The sequence below is a fragment of the Cibotium barometz genome, chromosome 28 (genome assembly GCF_041138505.1).
Source record: "Cibotium barometz isolate CiBa-2024 chromosome 28, ASM4113850v1, whole genome shotgun sequence".
Taxonomy (NCBI): domain Eukaryota; kingdom Viridiplantae; phylum Streptophyta; class Polypodiopsida; order Cyatheales; family Cibotiaceae; genus Cibotium; species Cibotium barometz.
The window spans coordinates 6244421-6268094 of record NC_141073.1 but is presented as its reverse complement, the minus strand read 5'-3'; the positions used below and the strand labels follow the sequence as shown (position 1 = coordinate 6268094).

Sequence of the window (23674 nt, the reverse complement as noted above, 5' to 3'; positions counted from 1 at the left end):
TGCCTGGTATCTGTCATGATGAATCGGGATTTTAGAATTTGTGTTGTCGCTTTCGTAATAACATCCCAATTGATTAACTGGTATCTTGACGACTCAGGTTTTCCTTGTATGTCTTAGGGTTCTTTCTGCCCCAGAGGTGGCAGACCTCCTCTGTAGTAGTATCGTAGCTTTGCCTTCTATCCATACCTTTATGTCTATCAATAGGGTTGGTAAACTGTGTGTAGCAGTTGCCCCAATGGCATTTGCACACGCATGAACAGTACTTCCTATGTCTCTGGGTTCTCTAATTATGGATATGAATTAGTCCTAAGTTTATGGACTAGGCGAAGCGATGGACCCGTACATACATACATTTAAAAAAAAACTACAAGGAAATGCACCTATGATTGTAGTATCACTAATTGCCGATTGCACACGCACATTGGTGCCATACTCATATTTAAAACAAGGAGGGAGAGTGGGAATAATGGGGATTAAAAATTAAAATCAAATTCACATTCATCGGAAATAGATGAATCTCCCTGAGTAGGATTTGAACCTATACGACCAATCGGTTAACAGCCGACCGCTCTATCGCTGAGCTACCAAGGAAAATGGTAGGGAATTTACTCTCATACACATTTAATGACCCTTGTTCTTTGAGCCGCCTCTGAATCTGCAAGACGTTAAGCTTCCTCTGACATTTTGTAAACTTCGCGTACACCCTAACTCCTATTATAGGAAGAAGCGGCAGCGATAGCAATCCTATTTGAATAGTGCCCCAGAATCATGGAGGGGGGGGGCTGGTGTGGTCGATCTTGGCCATGATTGATTGCCCCAGAATCATGGAGGGGGGGCTGGTGTGGTCGATCTTGGCCATGATTGATTGCCCACCCCCCATGATCTGTATCGATCAATCACCAATCAATAGTTTCTATTCCCCCCCTTCCGAGGTCCACCACACACACTTTGTATTATACCCATATGCCATAAATGATAGTGTGTGTCTTCACTCCTATACGACTGATTTTAGTTAACATGTCCCATTCTCTAACTAGCCTAGTTAGGCCTAGAATCTTTTATAAGTGATATATCCTACTAATAATAGTCTTCACCTCACTTTTTGGATTTACAAGGACTACAAGTAAAATACTACATACCACTGCATGATGAGGTCCTTGTCGGTTAAAAAGAGAAAAGTGTCTCTTTTCATTTATTGCATACTTAATATGGAGTTTGAAGACTTATTTCAAGAAGAGCTCTTTCAAGAAGAGCCCTTTCAAGAAGAGCAAGAAGCCAGTAGCCCACTGGTAGTACTCTTTATTATATAACGGTACTATGCTGGAACCACAATACTGTTATGGCTCACCCTAACCCTCCGTGAAACACATCCAAAAAGAGATTACCTGGTGAATCGCAACTGTCGTGTGAGGATCTTTCCAATGGCTGAGCTTGTAACCCTTGAGGTCTCCAAGCTCTATAACTCCTTGAGAAGTAATTCCACTGTGTCTCCTGCGAGCGTTGTCACACCATCGGCGTTGCACTACAGGTCCTCGTCCCTCCTCTCACCTCACTTCACTCACACACACTCACTAGCATGCATTAGGGATAGAGATTAGCAAGAGGATTAGCAAGAGCAAGACTCAATTGCACAATGGGAGAGTATGTTGTAATATGAGAGAAATTCACTTATATACATGGTCATAAGTGTTCACACTCACTTAAACTATGGCCGACCGGGTACTTTAGGCTCATAAGAGGCCTAATGCTATTATAATGACTACTGGCCGACCGGGCACTTTAGGCTCATAAGAGGCCTAATGCTATTACAATGACTACTCTCATAATATTTCCATGAAGTACATCAATTAGGACTTCATCTTATCTTGTTACCACATGCTCTTGAAGCGGGAATCGCCATAAATACTCCATCACACCATTATGGGCGCCCGTCCAAGTTATAGTTTTGGATACTATTGCTTCGTATCTTGAATGTATGACCCTTTGGTGTATCTACCGTGACTCCTTGATGTAAGATAATGGTGGTAGCTCTTGTTAATCCTACAATGACTACTCTCATAATATATCTATGAAGTACATCACTCAGGACTTCATCCTATCTTGCTACCACACGCTCTTGAAGAAGCGGGAATCGCCATAAATACTCCATCACACCATTACAGGCACCAATCCAAGTTGTAGTTTTGGACACTATTGCTTCATATCTTGAATGTATGACCCTTTGGTGTATCTACTGTGACTCCTTGATGTAAGATAATGGTGGTAGCTCTTGTTAATCCTACAATGACTACTCTCATAATATATCCATGAAGTACATCACTTAGGACTTCATCCTATCTTGCTACCACATGCTCTTGAAGTGGGAATCTCCATAAATACTCCGTCACACCATTATGGGCACTCGTCCAAGTTGTAGTTTTGGACACCATTGCTTCATATCTTGAATGTATGACCCTCTGGTGTATCTTCCGTGACTCCTTGATGTAAGATAATGGTGGTAGCTCTTGTTAATCCTAGATTGGATTAACAAGTACCTGCAAGCTTGTAGATCTCCTGATAGGGCCTTACTACACCACAACTACCCTTAGCTCCATGGATTCCGAGGTCTTTTTACCTTTTTATTCTGTAAAGTTCTTGACATGGATAACAACTAGCCTACATACTTGACACCTGTCTTCCATGCTACATTATGATTTGTTCTAACACTTCCCTTGTGCATGATGGTGACAGGTAACATATGGAGGCTCTTTTACTTTGCTCAACAATGGTGTAATGATGGCCTGCTTTTTTCCTTTAGGGCAATCACTCTTGTACTTTATTTTGGTTGATGAAAGCTCATTGTTGAATTGGCTATGGGTACATTATCCATTAATTGTGTCTAAGAACTTTTTTTGGCTTTTGGCTACTTTCCACCATCACGTGAATACGCAAGAGACATGTTAAGGATGGTGTTTGAAATAGGAATGGGGGTTGCAACTAACATATAGCACCTAGAGGCTCAGAGTTGGGAAAATCCAACTAACATATAGCACCTAGAGGCTCAGAGTTGGGAAAATCCAATCCAATCCAAGGATGATGACCAAATTTGATGGAACTAGAGACCCCATTTAGAGAAGTTTGATCAAATTTACGAGGCCATGGGATAGATTGATGATCATACCGAGATCTTCTCATTCGGAATTTGCCTTGAAGGCAAAGCAAGCTAGTGATACTAAATCAACTTTAAAAGGCCAGCTACAAGGTTTTGAGACACACTTTCATAGTGGGGTTCTTGCCCAGCAGAGCCTGATGGAGCCCCATTGCACAGACATAGCAAGACAAGGGAGAAAGGATGTGGTATTATATTGCTAGAACCAAGTATCTATGAGATACAATATTGCGAGAGACTAGATAACTCATTGTTCATCAATCAATTTATGATCATTCTCAAGAGCAAGAGGTATCTTTACAGGTCTAGGCACTACATCTTTGATGAGTGTTGCCACCCACGAGGTAATAGACCTAGTAGATAATCTACAAGAAGTCCTCCACCCGAACAACCAAGAGATAGGGGATGCATCATCTAAAGCCTCATTGACCAAGGATGCCCAACTAGCACTAGCTAGAGTCCTAATTAAGGACATGAGAATGGACGAGTTGGCAATGAATCTGCTCAACCATTTAGGCCAGCAGTGGGTCAACCGCCGCGCAAGGAAAACCTCAAGGCCAGCCAAGCTAACACCTCAAGTAGGACACCTGCATATATTCCCATGAAGCACCATGGTTTGGGTGCATAATTTACCACCAAAATTATACAAGCACAGAGTGTCCAATGTTAAGGCCTAGATAACAACAAAATTTTACTCATTTTTGAAAAGATACAGGGGGGAAGAGAGCTTGAGCTCTTACAAGCACACACACACTCACAAAACCCTAATAGAGAACACACAAGGTGAGAGGCTGAAAATCTTCTTCTTCTTCACTCAACACTCAACACCCATATACAAAGATAAGAGTACACATAATATGAAAGGTACTCAACCAATACATACACGAGTTCTCTATAGTGTGAACCCAACTAAATGAGCTAGCGCTATAACTATGCCAGTCTCTAGAATGGCTGTCACACAGCCTGTCATCCCACTGGCCGTATATCACCCAAGATCTCACCAACCATGCCAGTGGTGTAAGTGTGGGGCCTATCCCCCAGGCGGGTCATCAGTGTCCACGCCTCACTAGACGAGCTCGATATCTCAACACTCCCCCTCGAGCTCAACTCCATCTCATGTACACCAAGCGAAGCCCTGAATCTGCGGAGATTCTCTGTACCCAATGCTTTGGTGAAGATGTCAGCTACTTGATCCTCTGTGCTGACATAAACAAGGTCAAGGTCTCCTGCCAAGACCTTCTCTCTGATGAAATGCGAAATGGTAGTGGACCTCTATATGCTTCATGCGAGCATGAAAAATTGGGTTCCTGGCCAAATGTATACTGCTAATGTTGTCACAGAAAATGACAACTTGTCTATCCACTGATAGACCCAAATCTGCAAGTAGCTTTCTCAACCAAGCTACCTCACATGCTGCCATAGCAGCTCCTCTGTACTCGGCCTCTGTACTGGATAGAGCAACCATAGGCTGCTTCTTGCTGCTCTAAGTCACAGCAGCACTCCCTAAAGAAAACATGAATCCACTGGTAGATCTTCTATCTGAGATACTACTACCAGCCCAATCAGATCTTCTATCTGAGATACTACTACCAGCCCAATCAGCATCTGTGTACCCATGTACACATATCTCTGTCCCAGTCTCATAGAATAGTCCACAATGCAAAGTAGACCTCACATACCTCAGTATGCGTCTCAATGCATCCAAATGCGGTTTCCGTGGAACTTGCATAAACTGACTCACCAACCCAACAGCATAGCTGAAATCTGGCCTGGTGATCGTCATGTATATCAAGCTTCCTACTATGCGCCTATACATAGTAGGATCCTCCAAAATCTCTCCTGAATCTGCACTCAACTTGCCATTCTGATCCAATGGCACGGAAATAGACTTACAGCCTGTCATACCATACTTGGACAACATGTCCAAGCCATACTGTCTCTACAGTAATCCAATACCATGTGGTGACCTAATCACCTCAATGCCCAAGAAATATCTAAGCTCCCCTAAGCTCCCCCAGATCCTTCATCTCAAACTTCTGTCTAAGCAAGATCTTTACATCAAAGATCTCTGCATCATGGTCCCCCATAATGATCAAGTCATCTACATAGATGACAACAAGCACAACCCCTCTATCACCATGTCTCACATACAGCGAGAAATCTGCATTAGCTACATGAAAGCCAATAGTGACAAGATATTCAAAAATCTTGTCAGACCATGCTCTTGGTGCTTGTTTTAAGCCATAGAAGGCTTTCTTCAACCTGCAAACATGCTCGGGGTGACCCACATCCTCATAACCAGGTGGCTGCAACATATACACCTCTTCTTGCAAATCCCCATGTAAGAATGCATTCTTTACATCCATCTGATGTAAAGACCATTGCTTTGACGCAGCCATTGCTATCCATCTGATGTAAAGACCATTGCTTTGACGCAGCCACTGCTATCACAACTCTCACTATTGCCATCTTGGCAACTGGGCTGAAAGTTTCCTGATAATCAATGCCATATGTCTGCGTATATCCTTTGGCTACCAATCTAGCCTTGTACCTGTTTATGCTTCCATCACTGTTATGCTTTACTTTGTACACCCACTTGCATCCAATGGCTTTCTTGCCTTCAGGCAATTGCACTAAATCCCAAGTCTCATTTCCATATAGTGCATTCATCTCCTCATCCATAGCTTTCTCCCAACACATATTTCCAACAGCCTCACCAATGCATGTGGGCTCTACAACCTGCACAACCTTTGCCATATATGCATAATGATGTGCCACATAACCATCATAGGTAAATCTCTACACAAGATTTTTCACTCTCCTAGATCTTCGCAGCTTTTCATTCATGGCTTCCATAGCCTTCTTTACACCAGGTGTTCTCATAGCTGGGATCCCAAGCTCCTCATCAAGGCTCATATCTGAGCCACTAGACTCTCCATCAACATGAGAATGCCCTGCAGAAATGTCAGGCATACCAAGGGGCTCAACCACTTTCTCTTTTCCTTTACGTGATGTACTAATCACATTTGCAGGGCTGGTATTATGATGCAGCCTGCCACTCCATGGTCTATCAACAGACCCACTAGATGAGGACTCTCCTGGTCCACTCAAAGACGATGATTGCTGACCTGCATTCTGTGCAACCACACTTCCACTCACATCAGCCCCAACAGCTTCTTTTTCAGCAGCATACCAGCTGCTCATCTCATCAAAGACAAGATCCCTGCTTACTCTCAACTCACGTGTAGCAGGGTTATAACACCTGTATCCCTTTTGCTCAAGGGAATATCCAATAAACAACATTTTTCAGCTTTCGGATCCAGCTTAGTTCTCAGCTCATCTGGCACATGCACATATGCAATGCATCCAAAAACTTTCAGATGAGACAAATCAGGTTTTCTGCCAGTAAACCTCTCCTCTGGAGTTACATCATGTATGGCTGCAAGTTGGAGTCCTGTTCATGATGTATACTGCTGTAGAAGCAGCCTCAGCCCAATAGCTATGCGGCATATTTTTCTCTTCCATCAATGCTCGCGCAATCTCAGCAATGTGCATGTTTTTCCGCTCAGCAACTCCATTTTGCTGCGGAGTGTATCTGCATGTAAACTGTCTCCGAATACCATTCTTCTTCAAAAATTCAGAGAACTCATTGGAGAAGTACTCTCCCCTCCATCTGACCTTAGGCACTTTACATATTTCCCTGTTTGCATTTCAACCAAAACTCTGAAATTCTGAAAGTGAGTGAACACCTCACTCTTCTCCTTCATGAAATATACCCACACTTTCCTTAGGTGGTCATCAATGAATGTCACATAACCTGCAGCCTCCCATAGACATGGTCTTCGTAGGACCCCATACATCTGAATGCACAACATCTAGTGCATCTTTGCTGACATATCTGTTACGTGGAAATACATGTTTTGTTTGCTTTCCAAATTGGCATGCTTCACATATTCTCTGCATACCTTCCACTTTAAACTTTGGCAGCCCTGTCACAATTCCTTTAGTCTGCATAGACTTTATTCGCTGCACATTCACATGTCCAATTCTTTTATGCCAAATTTCTGTGTCTGTAACAATTCCTGAACCATTTGCAAACATCGCAGCACTCATTTCAGGCATGTTTACATTCAACGTAAACATTCTACCCACTCTGTTGCCTTTTGCAACCAACCTGCACTTGTCTTTAAAGTCTTCAACGTAACAACCATCAGGGTTAAACCGAACCTGCAAACCCTGCTCAATCATTTGGCCAACTGAAACCAGATTCTTTGTTATGTTCGGAACGTGAAGTACATCTACAAGGTACTTCACTTTGCCATCCTGCATAGACAATGGCACATCTCCAACATGGGCAATTGGATGAGCAGTGTCATCTCCTGTTTCCACAAAACCTAGTCTTTCAAGGTTTTTCATCTCCTTGAACCACTCCCCATGACTTGTCATGTGGTTCGAAGCACCTGAATCCACATACCATACATTATCTTTTTGTGCTGCTGCTTCAACATTTTCAGACATGGCATTCACGACATGCTGCATAACAAACAACCTTTCATTATACTCATTGTTCCTGCTTGAGGATGCATAGTTGTTCTGCTGCACTTTCCCATTTTGCATGTCAGCCTGCTTCTTATAACATTCTGCCTGCACATGTCCAGGCTTACCACAATAATAGCATTCACGTGCATCATTATACTACCTTTACCAATTTCCACGGCCTCTTTGACTCCCCCTACCTCTGAATTTGCCTCTTCCACCTGCGTGTTGTTGTTGTTGTTGTTGTGTATTCTGGGACTGTTGTTGTTGCTACTGCTGGCCATAATTTTGATTACCTGTTTGGCCACCTCCTTGACTGCGTCCACGGCCTCCTCTACCTCGTCCTCTTCCTGAACTTGTGTAGAAGGCCTGTTGCTCTGAACTGTTTTTGTTTTGTGAAGACTGTTGGTCTTCACCCAAGCTCTTCTCTTCTATAATCAGCATAGACACCAAATCTGTAAAGTTGGGAATGTTTTCCCGAGTCTGAATAGACGTCTTGAACGCCTTGTATTGTGGCCCGAGACCACATAGACAGACTTCCACCTTATCATCATCATCTACTGACACACCAATAGATGCAAGGGATTCCACAATACCCTTTATCTTCAATGCATAGTCATTCACAGACATGCTCTTTTTCTCCACAGTATGAAGTTCATTCTTCAATTGTATCTTACGTGCCTTGGTATTTGTTTCATAGAGTTTTACCAAGGTATCCCATGCCTCCTTGGGGGACTTGGCATCTTGAATGTGCCCAATCATGGTGTCCCACGCCTCCTTGGGGGACTTGGCATCTTGAATGTGCCCAATCATGGTGTCCTGTATACTAATGGAGAGCCAATACTATAACTTTCCTGGCTCCTTGGTTCCAGTCTTTAAACTCTTTCACATCTGCAGCAGTCGGATTTATGTCCGGTATCTCCGGTGCCTCTTCATGCTCACCTTCTATGTAGTCCCAATAGTCCTTTCCCATTAGGAAATTCGTCAACCTGAACCTCCAAGCATGGAAGTTATTCTTATCAAGCTTCTCAGCCACAATCTAGGTTATCCCATCATTTGACATCTTGCCAAACACACAATTTTACCAGAAACAGCACTCTGGTTTGTCCTGCACAAATTGCTGTATTTTCTGCAGCGGTACTGTAGTACTCTCAAATGTCACAACCAGTGACTTCAATGTACATACATACACCCAATGGCAACTGTTGACCTCTTTGCAGCACCCGCAGTGTCTACACAGTCAATCTGGCTTCCTGCAGTTCTTAAAACAGAGTTCTGTAGAGAATCGATGACTTACTCGCAGTGCTCGAAATCGCCTACTTTCTGAAAAACGGAGGTCCAGACGCGCCCGAAATGCGTTTTCGGCCCAAAAAATTTTGTCCAATAGGACACTATAGTTGCCCTATAGCTTTACTCCCGCGAAGAAAGCTCCTCAATCAGAGATCGTTTGCCGGTGCCACCCGTAGAGCTCCCGACAAGGGTGTAGTCACCAACACAAATAGGGAAGAGTAGTTGAAGCTCTTACCCTTATACCGCTTCCTGTGGTTCTCTTGCTTGCAGCTCAGCCCTTAGCATGAACCAGGCTCTGATACCATGAAAAGATGTAGGGGGGAAGAGAGCTTGAGCTCTTGCAAGCACACACACACTCACAAAACCCTAATAGAGAACACACAAGGTGAGAGGCTGAAAATCTTCTTCTTCTTCACTCAACACTCAACACCCATATACAAAGATAAGAGTACACATAATATGAAAGGTACTCAACCAATACATACACGGGTTCTCTATAGTGTGAACCCAACTAAATGAGTTGGCGCTATAACTATGCCAGTCTCTAGAATGGCTGTCACACAGCCTGTCATCCCACTGGCCGCATATCACCCAAGATCTCACCAACCATGCCAGTGGTGTAAGTGTGGGGCCTATCCCCCCCAGGCGGGTCATCAGTGTCCGCCACCTCACTAGACGAGCTCGATATCTCAACAATTTTCAGTACCATGGGAACCATGACATAATCCCATGATGGTACTAGAGAAACTTGGCACCACAATGTATGCTCCTAGTGCCAAAGCAATCACTAGCCCTACTGCCCATACCAAATGCATCTCAATTGGCACACAATCGAGCACCCATTCATCAGAACCCTATACCAAGAGGGATATTGAGAGAGATGTACAGACTGCCACCAATACCATATCCACCTCAAGTATTACCATCACAACTAGTTCGTCCTAGAACTACACTAGTATAATAGCACATATGGTGACTTTGCCAACAGACTCTAAGAGTCTAGAACAGAAGAGCTAGGACTCATATGAGAAATATGATTCATATGGATATCCAGAGCAACCCCCAACTATAGACTATACCTCTCTTTTTGAAGCCATGAAGCAACAAAGTGCAAGAGACCTTAACAATATGGCACATAAGCCCACCGATGCAATGTTTCCATTGTAAGGGATCACATCTCATTGCTGAGTGTCCTCAAAGAGCACCTGCTGCCCCAACTCTATCCCCAAATCTAGTGCCAAACTCTAATGACATTCTATATGCAGGCAAATGCTATAAGTGTGGATTCAAACATGTCTTTAAGGATTATCTTAGCAGAGTGAAAGTCACCCCCCAGTGGACGGAGCATACACTTTGATGAGCCTTAACCTGTTAAGTGCACAGGTTGACTTCTTCATATAAAGCCCCCTAAAACTATCACAAGGATCCAAACCAAGTCAAGGGTAAGGAAACATCCAAGGTGATGAAGAAGAAGAAAGCTCAAGTTTTCACCTCAAACACAGCAACCCAAGAGCCAAAGGTGTAATCCCTAGTATCCCCTTAAAAAAAAGGCTAATCAACCAAAACCAGAGGTCCAAAAGAAGAATACCTCGAAGAGCATAGGGAAATGCAACACATGATCAATTTTCAAGGGCAACAATGTCATGACCATTGAAAGTGGTTTGGATAATAGCTTTGAAGCTACCTCTCATTCAAACCACCTCAAGAAACCCATTGACTATGCAAACCTTCCAAATAAACTCAAGGAGTACCTCAACACCGTGTTGAAGAAAGAGCGCATGAATAAAAGCCCAAGAGCTTATGATAAAGTTCAAGTTGAACTAGAGCCAGTACTTGAGCAAGTGGTCATAACCCTATCTCAGACGATCCTTGACCCCATTCCAAATCCAATCATAGAACTAGTAAGGAAATCTATGTGCCCGCTAGAGGCATTAGCCGAAACCGTAACCATTCTTAAGAGACTACAAAAAAAGCTAGTTCTCGGAACCTCTACCTCTAGAACCAATCTGATCAGATTTAGCATTGCTAGATGCACTCGGTGTGGGAGGTGAAAATTGTTCTTCCATGGGTCATCATAGTCACCAAAATATTTTCTTTGATGTGATATAGGTAACGATTTCATTTTGACCGAATCAGAGGGATCGCCTCCTAGGAAATGATATGTGCAAATCCCTTTGTAACATGCGGAAGCTTCGGAGAAGATCGGTAACTTCAATGCTAAGAAATCAACACTCTTTTCGCGATGGAATTAATGCACAAACTGAATGAAGATGTGCTAAAAATAGAGAGAGAGAGAGAGAGAGAGAGAGAGAGAGAGAGAGAGAGGACACAATATTGGGTCCCAAATACCCTCTGTAGGGCCCCCACCATGGATGGTGTATTTGCTTTATTAGAATGATGTAAATCTGAAAAGAAATACAAAAATCTTGACCTTTCTTAGCTGAGAAAATCCCTACCCTTGACCCGCAGTCCTTCACCCCTTTGCTTAGCACCTTCTTGGCTTGTCTAGCCCTTTTATGCTTGAGCTCTTAGTGAGAAATGAGATAAAACAATGGGATTTTGGGCTCACTATTTATACTACTCTATCAACAACAATCGGCCAACATTAATTCAGGCGGCCAGCAATAAATGTCCCACGACTGAGTACTTCAGCATTTAATGCTAAAGTAAATCACATAAATGCCAGCGCTTCTTTCCCTTGTTGGTTGGGCATCATGCGCATGCTTTCTACATGGGCTGGACATTGATTTTCAAACAGTGTTAGGGCCGGGCAGCCTGTATGGGCTGCCCCATACTTGCCCTACAGCCATACAAAGGCTGCATCTCTTGAATGTTTGCCCTCCTACAACCCCTTCATGGCTGGTGGGTTCAGCCAGGGCCTTCTTGGCTCTCATGGGGGTGGTTTCACACTATCCCCATGCCCACACAAAGACTTGGGGTAGGCTGCTGGCCCCTTGTTCTAAAAGCAAACCCTAGCTAACTACTCAGTGATCTGGCATCCGGTACCATACCAGATACACAGAATCATTGACATCATTCTAGAGGGAGACTTACAGTGCGGACTGGCACTGTTTCATGTGCAAGATAGTGCACACCTGCTGACCTTGGACTCCTGTGCAGGACAATGCACACCTGACCTCGGACGACTGAGATGGATCCTTGGCTGACTCGTCTCGGACTAGGCTCACATGGGACCAGTTCACCATCCCAGGTCCTGCACCTTCTATACAGATATGTCTACGTGGCATCCAAGTGCGGGATGCACATGACACCCTTACACATTAGCAGGTCCAAGCCCACCTTCGAGTAAGCAACGAGCTAAGTAAGCACGAATATCGTACGAGGGACATCACAACCTTCTTATCCTTAGAAATTCAAGTTCTGATAAGTTCTCTTTTATAAGGTAATTTTTAACTTTAGAGAGACTTATCCAACTAGATGAATTATATTTTAAGAGCCCACAAAATTGTGAACTGGAACCTAAGGAGGAGGAGGATGAGTTGAGCACTCTCCTTCCATACCCAAGATAAAAGGACAGCCAAAAGTACCCATGAAAAACATGGGGCACTACTTCGAAAGTGACAAATGAATAACGTATTACCTACTATCGTTTAGAAACGAACAATGGTCTCTGCAATCTTGGATGGTGGTTCTGGTGTTAACATAATCACCAAGGATTTCTAGGAGTCTTGGGAAAGTCCGTCACTCTAGGCACTAGCCTTGTGTTCCAAGATTGCCACAGGAACACAGCCAAATCCTTAGGCATCCTTTACCTACATGAGAGATGTATGGTTGGTTCATTGGGAATTCATGATTAGGAAACCAATCACATACAAGGGTAAGCAGTCCTTGAAAATTAGGAAAGACTCATCCCATGGGTTGAGGCATTCTCGCCAATGATTTCGACACAATTGCTTCAACTTGAAAATAGGAAAGACGCACCCCATGGGTTGAGGCATTCTTGCAAATGAGTTTGACACAACTACTTAAACTTGAAAATAGGAAAGACTCATCCCATGGGTCGAGGCATTGAGTCTAACATAGCCTCTTTAACTATTTCATTGATATTTGCAAAGCATGTAAGGCAGAAGCTCACACCATGTCCATTGATATCTATAGAGCTTGTAACAAGATGTTGGATGGTGAATATGAGAACCAAGATTGATTCCCTCCTGAAACCTACCGACTTCGAGGATTGGATTCCTATTCTTGCAACCCTCTTGCAACCATGGATTCTCGTTCTTGCAAGCATAGAACCTGCTAACACTGAGGATTAGATTCTTGCAACCATGGACACTCTTTCAAAAAAGGTTTAGACAAGCTCTGCATGATTGGATGGTGCTTAAATCACATCCATGTCCATGCTCAACATAATTGAAATGGAACAAGCAGTGGAACCGGCTCACCTTAAGGTCGAGTTTTCCCAAAAAGATCACCTAGCTACATTGCTTGCCTTGGTTGACGCCGGGGCTAGCCAATGTTTTCTCTTGGGAGATCTAGACCTCATTAGGCCACCGACTCCTCATACCATCCACACCATTATCCACAATAAATAATTCCCAGTCTACCATCGGTTGTTTTAAAGTAGAGTTTATTATTGGATCTAAACCTACATCATACAAGCTTTATGTGACCCCCCCCCCCTAGGTACATTGAAGGGGAGCATCATCCTTAAAAGGGGATGGATCATGACCACGGATTGCATTGTAAACTGGAAAAAAAGGATCGTAACACTTTTCCCCTTTGGAATGGTTAACCATAGATCGCACAATCCCTAGAACCAGACTCTCCACTAACCTAAACCCCAGCCTCACCGAAACCATCCTTGGTATCCCAAATCAAAACCCCTATTAAATCCCACAACTGGCTTCTTACCATAATAGCAAAGCTCCAAGTCCCTCGGGATGAAGAGCGACACGTCAACACACCAACCCCCCAAAGCTAGCAAGCCTGCAAGCAAAAAGCAACCGGTATACCGACACCAATGCTAGCAACAAGGTAACACCGTCGTCTTCGCTAATAAGAAGCCACCAGTAAGAAAATGCATGTAACCAACTGTTGGCAAGTTCCGTTCATTAACACAATGCTACTGTCTGCATCTTTGTGACAAGCCGATAAGTATAAGTAAACCACTTCTCACCCTTTTACTGCCTCCTTTTGTTACTTATTTTGGCTCCCACTAAGTGGGTACAACGCTACCCACGCAAGGTAAAGTTGGTACAGTTGGGTTTGCTTACAAAAAGTACATCATCTGGATAGCCTAATTGCCAAACCATCCATAAACCCAAAAGAAAAGCTTGCTAACATCAAACCCAAATTAGCGTATACTTACAATCAATCCTCTTTACTCACATCTGTTCACACACGACACTTAGGCACATAGAACCAAACCCTCCCCTCTTGTACTCTAGCACCCATCCTTGCACCCATGCCTCAAAGCCAATCACATCCATTGGTCTCAAGGCACTTTGACATTAGATCCCATTCTTACATGCAAAATCCATGCCCCATGCCAACACCTTGCATGTTTACCTTTGATCCAGTTGCCTTACCTAGTCTTGTCTTCTTCAACGAGTCTCATGCTTGGTCAACCCATCCCTCTTTTGATCCATGAAGCACAGTTCCAACGTCTACACATTTACAATGCCTAGCCTTGTGCATAGCATGCTGGGAATTTGTAAAGATGCCACTAGATAATTCTCCTTCTTGCCTAGTCACATAACACACTTGGACTTTGTGAAGATTCCACTAGATAATTCTTGTTCTTTCCCAATAACATGAGCAGCCCAAATTTTGGTCCTTGGGTCCATTGGATCTATGCACCCAAATGGTGATCTTTACACAACATGGTGATTCAATCAGCCACACTTTGCATCTCTCTCCATGACACAAATCTTTCCTACACTCATGCCAATCAAGTGAGGTAGAGATTCCCAAAAGGTCAAAGCAACTTCGCATACCTCTATGGTTGGTAGTCTCTGGCATTCCAAAATGTCAACCTTAAACCATGGAAGCTCTGTAATACTTCCATTCTTCCCGCATACATCGCCATGCTTTATGTAAGCAAACCAAATAGCCACTGTGATGGTGCAAAGATCATTGCCAAATCCACCCTCTTGTGTACATGAAAGCATCACACCCTAGCATTGTGCTATTAGTGTAAACAAGTATCATGAAATGGCACTATAAAAGTTTTACATTATGAGATATTGGCCGCAAGAGCTTGGAGTCCTCAAGGGACTCAAGTTCAAAGCATTGGTAAGTTCCCTACGACGATTGTGATCTATTGCTCATCCTTTAGGTGAATGCATTGAGTTCCCTCTTGGAGGTGTGGTAGCTCATAACATTTTTGGCGCCGCTGCTGGGGAAACACCTTTGTTTTTTCCTTCCTCTTGGAGTTTCAGCTCCCATTGCATAAGATTCATGATTGCTTTTGCATTCTGGTAGTGCATTGTGTAGGAAATGAATGGATAAGAATTGTGTGGAAGCAAAAACAAATGTGTGAAATTGGTTGAGTTTGTTATGTATATGTGTGGTGGAGTGGTTTGGGGATAGATCTTCACTATTTTTTAAAGTTAATTTTGATATTTGCATCATTGGAAGCATCAACGTGAATGAACAGGTTGGTGTTCTATTTTTCTTCTTTTGATATTTACATCATTGGAAGCATCAACGTGAATGAACAGGTTGGTATTCTATTTTTTTTCTTTTCCAAAAATCTAAAAAATCAGGAGCCATTTCTGTGCCTTGAACTTGTATTCCACTCCTTAGATGTGGCACAATCATTTTGGGAACGGTTGGATAAGTATTTTGCACCCAAAATCATAATAGTCGACGCGTGAAGTTTCCACGTGAAACTGCAAGAAAATGTTCACGCCGTGAACCGTTTTTCTGTAACTTCACATCGCGAAGCGCTCCCAACATCGGCACTGCAAATCACGGGATTACCTTGCCAAAAATAGGTAACCTTATCCTGACACCTCTGACGCCACGGGTCTGACAAAATCAAGAATAGTGAAAGTTCACAAATTTGTTCACAACGTGAACTATTTCAAAACTCCTCACGGCATGAACCATCTTTTGTTCATGACATGAACCATTTTAGAAGACTTTCACAGTGTGAACCCTTTATTTTTCACGATGTGAAATTTTTCCCATGAACATGAACCATTTTAGAAGACTTTCAACCCTTTATTTTTCACAATGTGAAATTTTTCCTGCAAACTCACGGTTTAGTCCAATCCAACGCATGAGTTTGGTATAGTCAAGTTAAGGCTACGAAGCTTTGGAAGGGAGTGACACCTACAACAAGGACGAGGAATTCCGACCCCAAGAGCAAAAAAATTTTGAACACGTGAAAGTGCAAAAAACGTTCACGACGTGAACTGTTTTTTGACACTTCACACCGTGAACTATTCTCTGTAATCTTACGGCCTCAGAAATAGATCGATAGAATCTGATCAAAACTAAATTGGGTCATCAAAGTAGCTTATCAAAGCATACATACATGCACTTAAGATCTAGAAAGCTCATTGGAGATTATCTTACACTTGATGATAGTGTATCGAATCACCCAGGATCTTCCTATAAAAAAAGTGTGGGTTCAGGTCACTCAAGAAGCACTCACTTAAGTGTCTTACGGAACCTAACCACTGTTGAAAGTAGTAGTGAAGGTCCATGGAAGAAGGGCTGAGGTACTCTAGGTTTGGGGAAGAGGAGAAACCACCCTCCCAACCAGATCCAATGGTATCATTGATATCGCCCGGGGATTTTTTGGTCTCCAAACCAATCATGTGCGAAGAAGCGCAATCTGTGGGCATGGGTCGGTCAACCAGCATCATTAGACTTGGTCCAAGACAAGAAGTGCCCATCCAAACATCAAATTCAAGGCTGTCAAACACCGACACCCCCCGAATGAGACGGGACATGGAAAGTATGGCCAAGACAGGTCAAGTATTCTTCCCTACCTTAGAGGAAGTAGAGTTAGATCTAAGAAGGATTGAGGTGGAACGACAGTAACGAGAGTTGAGCTTAAGGAAACAAGATCTTGACACTCAAAGGACGAGAGCTGAACTAAAGGAGATGGGAGGTTTAAACTTACTCCAATCACGGGGTAAGGAGCCGGAATTAGTCATGGGAAGAAGTGAGGGAGAAATTCCAAACTTGGAACCCATAATTAAAGAGCCCAAAACTGAGGAGCAGTTTATAATCCTAGAAGAAGAGGATAATCTAGCAAGAACGGCGGGTGAAGTGGAGGACCGTTCTGTACACCAAAAAAGATATTGAGCAGATGATCAATCATCCTACGTTCTACATGACATGGAACTTTTAGTTCCTCAAAGGCGTACAGAGGCAACTAATGATAAGCCACTCCAAGGTGCAGTGGCTAGGAACATCATCCCATGGACCGGAGATACCTAGAAGAGCCAACACAGGAAGAGGACGAGGTCTAGGAAGGGGGGGAGAAATTCCTCAAAGACCAAGGGTGGATCTAACCACTGACCTTAATGTAGCCACAAGGACAAATCTATTAAATATAGTTGCAGAGATGGGCTGAGGAATGGTCAGGGAACTAGGCACTGCTCTAGAATCCCGACCCTCCTAGATGAAGCCACATATCATTTCCAAACTCATCCAAAATTCTCTGGGGATAGAGATCCTATCCAGCATGTAGAGATTTTTGAATCCACATGTGAAACCTGCTCTGCGAACCTGTCTCAGTGGTGTGACAATGATTCATGCTTTTTCTCATCACTGACCTTGGAAGGGAAAGCACATCAGTGGTTTCGAACCCTCAAACCCGAGGATAATGTTAACACACGACTCAAAAATGTGTTTGTGCCCAACTTTGCCAGAAGTGGTGATCGATGGAGCCCGGTGGCACAGCTGCACAATATCAAACAAAAGGAAATGGAGTCAATGAGAGACTATGTGTCTCTAATTAAGCACTTAAATTCAAGGTGAAAACTACGGGAGAGGTTAACTGACGAGTAACCTTAAATGGAGTCAATGAGAGACTATGTGTCTCTAATTAAGCACTTAAATTCAAGGTGAAAACTACGAGAGAGGTTAACTGACGATCAGTTATTACCTTGCTTCCAGAGGAGTTAGAGATCACAAGATGCATGATTATCGGTACTAGCCCCCGACCAACCACTCTAGATGCATGTTGCAAACTGGCAATTGAATATGAAGATAATATGCTAGAATTGCCACAATCGGAAGATGTTCGAATATCTTTAGCAACTACGACTTCTCGTGTCCCGAGTCACCAAGAAATTGGAACTCGGAGAAAGCAAGTTAGAAACATGACTGTGGATGAGCTCAGTAATGTAATACTAGAAAAACTGAAAATAAAGGAGGGAAGAGAAACATCTAGGCATGGGCATAACCATCTTTACCCCCGTAGGGAATTGGTGTGGTGCTCTATGTGAAGATTGAATCACACTATCATGGAATGTCCACAGTTAAGAGCAAGGCCATTACTCTATTGTGTACACTGTGTAAAATCAAGAAATCATGACACTGCAATGTGTAGATATCCAAGATTCCAAACTGTTGTAGAGCTACCAATACCTAGAGCTCCATTGGCTTTACCAGCGTTGCCCCCATAGGGAATTGGTGTCATGCTCTATGTGCAGATTGAATCACACTACCACCAAATGTCCATAATTAAGAGCAAGGCCATTACTCTATTGTGCACACTGTGTAAAATTAAGGAATCATAACACTTCAATGTGCAGATATCCAAGATTCCAAACTGTTGCAGAGATACGAGCACATAGAGCTCCATTGGCTTTATTAGCTTTACCCCCGTAGGGAATTGGTGTGGTGCTCTATGTGCAGATTGAATCACACTACCACCGAATGTCAACAATTAAGAGCAAGGCCATTACTCTATTATGCACACTGTGTAAAATTAGGGAATCATGACACTTCAATGTGCAGATATCCAAGATTCCAAGCTGTTGTAGAGCTACCAGTACCTGGAGCTCCATTGGCTTTACCAGTGCCACCTGGACAAATCACTGCTGCTCCTGCAGGACAACCCAACTCTTCCTATTTACCTAGGGGGATGTTCCGGGTGTACAAGACACTTCACCTCTACACCACCAGTTCTACCACCACAACCACCAGAGGCTAAAATCAACCAAGTATTGATTGAAGAGTCATCAGAAGATGTTGATGTGATATGTTGAGTAGAACTTAACGGAGAGTACTATGAGGAAATTACGAAAGTCGCGTCTAAATTCTATGTCCTATAGAAATAACATGCAAGTATCTGTGTTTCAAACCATGGTATAGTGGAAGGGCAAAGACATGAACTCGAACATGAGAAGAGGACCGCTACAATGTTTTGGCTACTGAGGGCCGCATCGAATCACTGAGTGCCCAAACAAGAATATGGTTCATACGCACCAGCCCCAACAAGCGATTGCTATGCCTAATGACATGCCAGTACTCACTTGTACTAAATGTGGTATTGATCATTTTATCAAGGATTTTCCATATCGCGCAAGCGGTTCAACTTCCACTGCTAATCAAGCCACCATCCGAACCATTAGTGTGCAGCCTGTAAATATCACACCACTCAATGTCTTGACACGAGCCCAAGCCCAATTGGGAGACAAGGGGAAGAACCGAGCAGATACGACCATTTCCAGAACTGGCCATAGGAGAAGAGTGAGAAAAGTGGGTAAGGGTGACATAAGGGTCACAATCCAAGATGGATCTGAAGAAGATATGATCAACACCGGATCCACTTATTCGAGATAAGAAGGGCATCAAAGGATCAACCACAAAGAACTAGACCTAGAGGAGCAAAGGGATTAACCCTCAACCCTAAAAGGAGTCGGTGAGTACCCCAATGCCAATGAGGACATAAGGAAGCTCAAAGATGCCAAGGCCTTAGTAGAAGAATGTTAACGGCTTCATAAAGCCAACTAACCGGGTCAGGGATACAACGTATCCACGAAACGAGCCAACAAGGGAAAGGGAACTAGATGTACCTACTTCAATTCCAGAAGAAGCAAAAGAGGGATCTCAAGCAAATTAGATAACTCTAAACTAAACTAATTAAGCACAAATTAAACTAAAATATCAAACACTAATTAGTTTATAAATAATAGTATAGACACAAACTAAAATCTAAACACTAGTTAGATTTTAAACTAATTAAAGTAATTAGAGAGAGAGAGAGAGAGAGAGAGAGAGAGAGAGAGAGAATTGTTTGTTTGTGTATGTGTGTGTGTGTGAGAGAGAGAGAGAGAGAGGGGTGCATGTCGTTGTTTAAGAGAGAGAGAGAGAGAGAGAGAGAGAGAGGGTGTGGAGAGAAGTGTGTGTGTGTGTGTTTGATAGAGAGAGAGAGAGAGAGAGAGAGAGAGAGAGAGAGAGGTAGGGGGGTGTGGAGGGAAGTGTGTGTGCAGGTTGCTAGTAATAGCAAGACAAGAAGAATCATAGTGTTCCACTGGCTAATCATAAGGAGATAGTTGCGTGAGAACCTCCATTTTAAGATATAGCATCTCTTTAGGTTACATGATTTCCAATGGTTCTTGTCGTCCTCCAACTTGGCCTTGAGTTTGTACGATCGTTGTTGGATGAGGATACATTTGGTGAATGCCTTTTGGGGTCCCTTTGTGATGACTAGGTAGTGCTTAACATTGGCTCCATATCCCTCCATGTGTTCCTTGTTTCTTGTTCAAATGGAGAAGAATTGGAACTTGGTTTTATGGTAAAGTTGCTTCTATAATGGGCTCTTGTGGAGAGCGGGACTCCTTACGCTACGTGTGCTTACTATTAGGTGTATTATGGAACACTTGTCCCTGGTGGTATAGCAAAAGAGACATGTCCCATTTTCCATCACTGTGGTTATGACAAGGTTGTTATGCACTTATGGATAATAAGTGTACTTAATTTCCTATTAATTATGAAGAACAAGAATTTTCCTTAAAATTTATGCTTGGATTGTATGACAAGAAAACCTTCAACAAAAAGGACATGGGTAGGTGTGTCCGTAGTACAAGTCTTTATGGAAATAATATCCAAGATTACATCTGCAGGTTCATGTGTCCAAGCTCACCACTCGCATATCCAAGATCACAGCTCACGTGTCCACTAGGCTCACGGCTCATGTCTATAGGCTCATGTGCGAGCCTGTGAGCTCATGTCCCCTACCCGTTGAGAACTAGTGTGGTCTAATTTCTAGTGTTTTTTTGGACTTGATGGCATGTGATTAGCGGTCATAATCTTATTTAATTATTATTATATAACTAATTAAGTGTTTTTTATTGTTTTTATATGATTTTGCATGCTTTTATCAATTCAACAATTCATACTTCTACTCTACTACCAATTCAACAATGCATGCTTCTACTCTACTAATTCTTCTACTCTAGATGGTTTTGCATGCTTATATCGATCAATTTAATAATGCATAAACAAATTATAAAAAAATATAAAATACATGAATAAAATTGACTATCCCACTCTAACTCAACATAATGGAGATCAATGCTCATGTTTTCGAAGTGGATTTCACTATTAATCATAATTGATAAGCTAATATTTGGATCAAAGTAATAAAATCTAAATCTCTTGGAATCTAATTTCATGCAAATCACCAAAAAACTAGGGTTTTTCCCTACCAATAGATGAACATATAATGCCCATATGCAAAATAAACTTCAAATCAAAATCAGAGACAACAAAAAAACATATCTAAGGCTCCAAATCTGTATGTTTTTTGGAGTGTGACCTCCTAATCAACTCAAGGCAATATTGGGTAATTGGAATGGACGAAAAAATGGAGCTAAGCCCTAGGCTAGTTCCCGAAAGGAGCACCAAATATGTTCAAGTCAAGAGCTTACCTTAGCCTTACTGAAGCATGTGTCCTTGGGTCTTGCCTTCAAACCACAATGTGCAAGTTCCCTATGTGGATGTGCTAGCTCGTCCGAAACAAAATCATGTTAACCAACGGAGTGGTTATTAAAAACCTGCTTGGTGTTGTCTTTTATTATATGGTAGATACGGAGAGACTATCCTTCTCATGAACATTGCCCTTATAAACTTGGCAAGTCATAGGTCAATATAAGATATACTTGACACATTGAGACACTTAGAGAACAGGGGTCACATTCACCCATTGATAATTCATGACCTTGTGCCATTTAATAATCTCCAAAATACAAAGTCCAAGTCTTAAGAAAGCCATGCTAACATCTTGGGAACTTAATACAACATCAATATCATACAAAGAAAGATTTGATTGACATCAACCGTCCCAATATCACCAATAGTAGTAATATTTCTATAGACATCGCTTCTATGCAATGAACGTTAACGTTGATAATAATTACTTACCACTTTAAGAACATGACCATACTACATAGAGCATAAAGTTTTATTTGGTATCCTTTCACTCGAGCCAAATCTATAACAAATGTCCTCTTAAAAAAAACCGTCATCATAGACTAGCCCATTTAACCTTCATTACATCATAATATATTAACCTAACAGGATGAGTTTAGACATAATCTCAATAATAGCAAGAGCTAAGTGCTCACACAACTGCAACAACTTTTAGCAAGGCACTCACTCTCTAAGAGTGCATAACTAGTTCCTTGTATTCATTGAAAGCTACATGTGCTTCAAAGTTTGCTGATGGGAACCTTTTTGACTGTTGGTTTTGCATGTTGTTTTTTGGGGATGGTAACTGTGAGCACCCCGTCTTCCACATGGGCATTCACATCATCCACCCGGATGTTGTCAGGCAACTGAAAGCGACGAACAAACCGCCCATAGGACCTCTCCACAGCATGCCACTTCACAGGACCTTTCTCCTCAGCCTTCTTGTATTCCCCACTAATTTCCAACACATTGCCCTCATGAACTTGCACCTGTACATCTTTCTTACTCACACCTGCAACAACAACATTAAGGAAATTAAGGACTTGAAAACAAAGGGCAGTAACATGGTCATGGGTCCAATGTGTTTATGTGCCACGAAATAGCGGTAATCGCACCAGCAGTTGCCACTCATGGGAGGCAATGGGTGCACGCATGACACGAAGTATCATAAATGGTCCAAGGGAATCCCTAGTACGGTTAGGGTTTACCTGCTGACGCAATGATTTTCACAGTTGAAGACAGATTTCTCACCTGGTTACGAACAGGTGGTCTCTCATATATCTGCGGAGGCCAGGGCAGTAGAGAGCAACAACCAACCTGGGAGGTCCACTTTGAAGATGTGAGCGTTGGGGCTCTCCAGCCAGTCTACCTGCGCATCCGCATACGAGGAGATGAAAAAAGGGTCACCTCCGTAGAAGAAACGCTGCACTCGAGGATCCATAGCTCGCTTTCTCTCTCTCTCTCGAACCTACATCAAACTTTAAATGTGTGTTAGGGTATGGTGGATCTTATGAAAAGTACCTTTACCTTCAACGCCATTATGATTTTCTAGTTATGCCCTTTGGATTAACTGATGCTCTAACTACTTTGAAAGTTGATTTTTGGAGGGAGCCCTCTCCCCCCTCTTTCATCATTCTACTCTCTTCTCACATGCAAAACATGATCTCTGGGGAGGTAGCCCTTTCCCCCCTCTCTTGTTATTCTCCTTCCTCACATGCATGTCCTTCACATGCTTATGGGAGGCCACCATCACATCCATAAATAAGGCCACCACACACTTGTAGAAGTTCACCA

The 23674-nt window shown here is 42.7% G+C and overlaps 1 protein-coding gene and 1 non-coding gene across 2 annotated transcripts; both read right to left on the bottom strand.

Annotated features, from left to right (window-relative positions):
• Nucleotides 1-517: 517 nt before the first annotated feature.
• Nucleotides 518-591, bottom strand: TRNAN-GUU (transfer RNA asparagine (anticodon GUU)). Its single transcript has one exon. It is a non-coding gene; the product is annotated as a tRNA-Asn (tRNA).
• Nucleotides 592-22404: 21813 nt separating this feature from the next.
• LOC147622425 (16.9 kDa class I heat shock protein 3-like) lies at nt 22405-23430 on the bottom strand. The gene is made up of 2 exons (XM_086821980.1): nt 23198-23430; nt 22405-22892 (listed from the first exon to the last, which is right to left on the bottom strand). The coding sequence occupies exons 1-2, from the start codon at nt 23319-23321 to the stop codon at nt 22621-22623; spliced, it is 396 nt and encodes a 131-aa protein (XP_086678106.1). The 5' UTR covers nt 23322-23430; the 3' UTR covers nt 22405-22620.
• Between the last annotated feature and the right edge of the window lie 244 nt (nt 23431-23674).

What these genes read in the sequence shown, in the direction of transcription:
- LOC147622425 (XM_086821980.1), bottom strand. Translation starts at nt 23,321, where the DNA reads ATGGATCCTCGAGTGCAGCGTTTCTTCTACGGAGGTGACCCTTTTTTC. An exon ending in CTTCAAAGTGGACCTCCCAG is followed by an intron (nt 22,893 to 23,197) that starts GTTGGTTGTTGC and finishes TTGTTGTTGCAG; the next exon opens with GTGTGAGTAAGAAAGATGTA.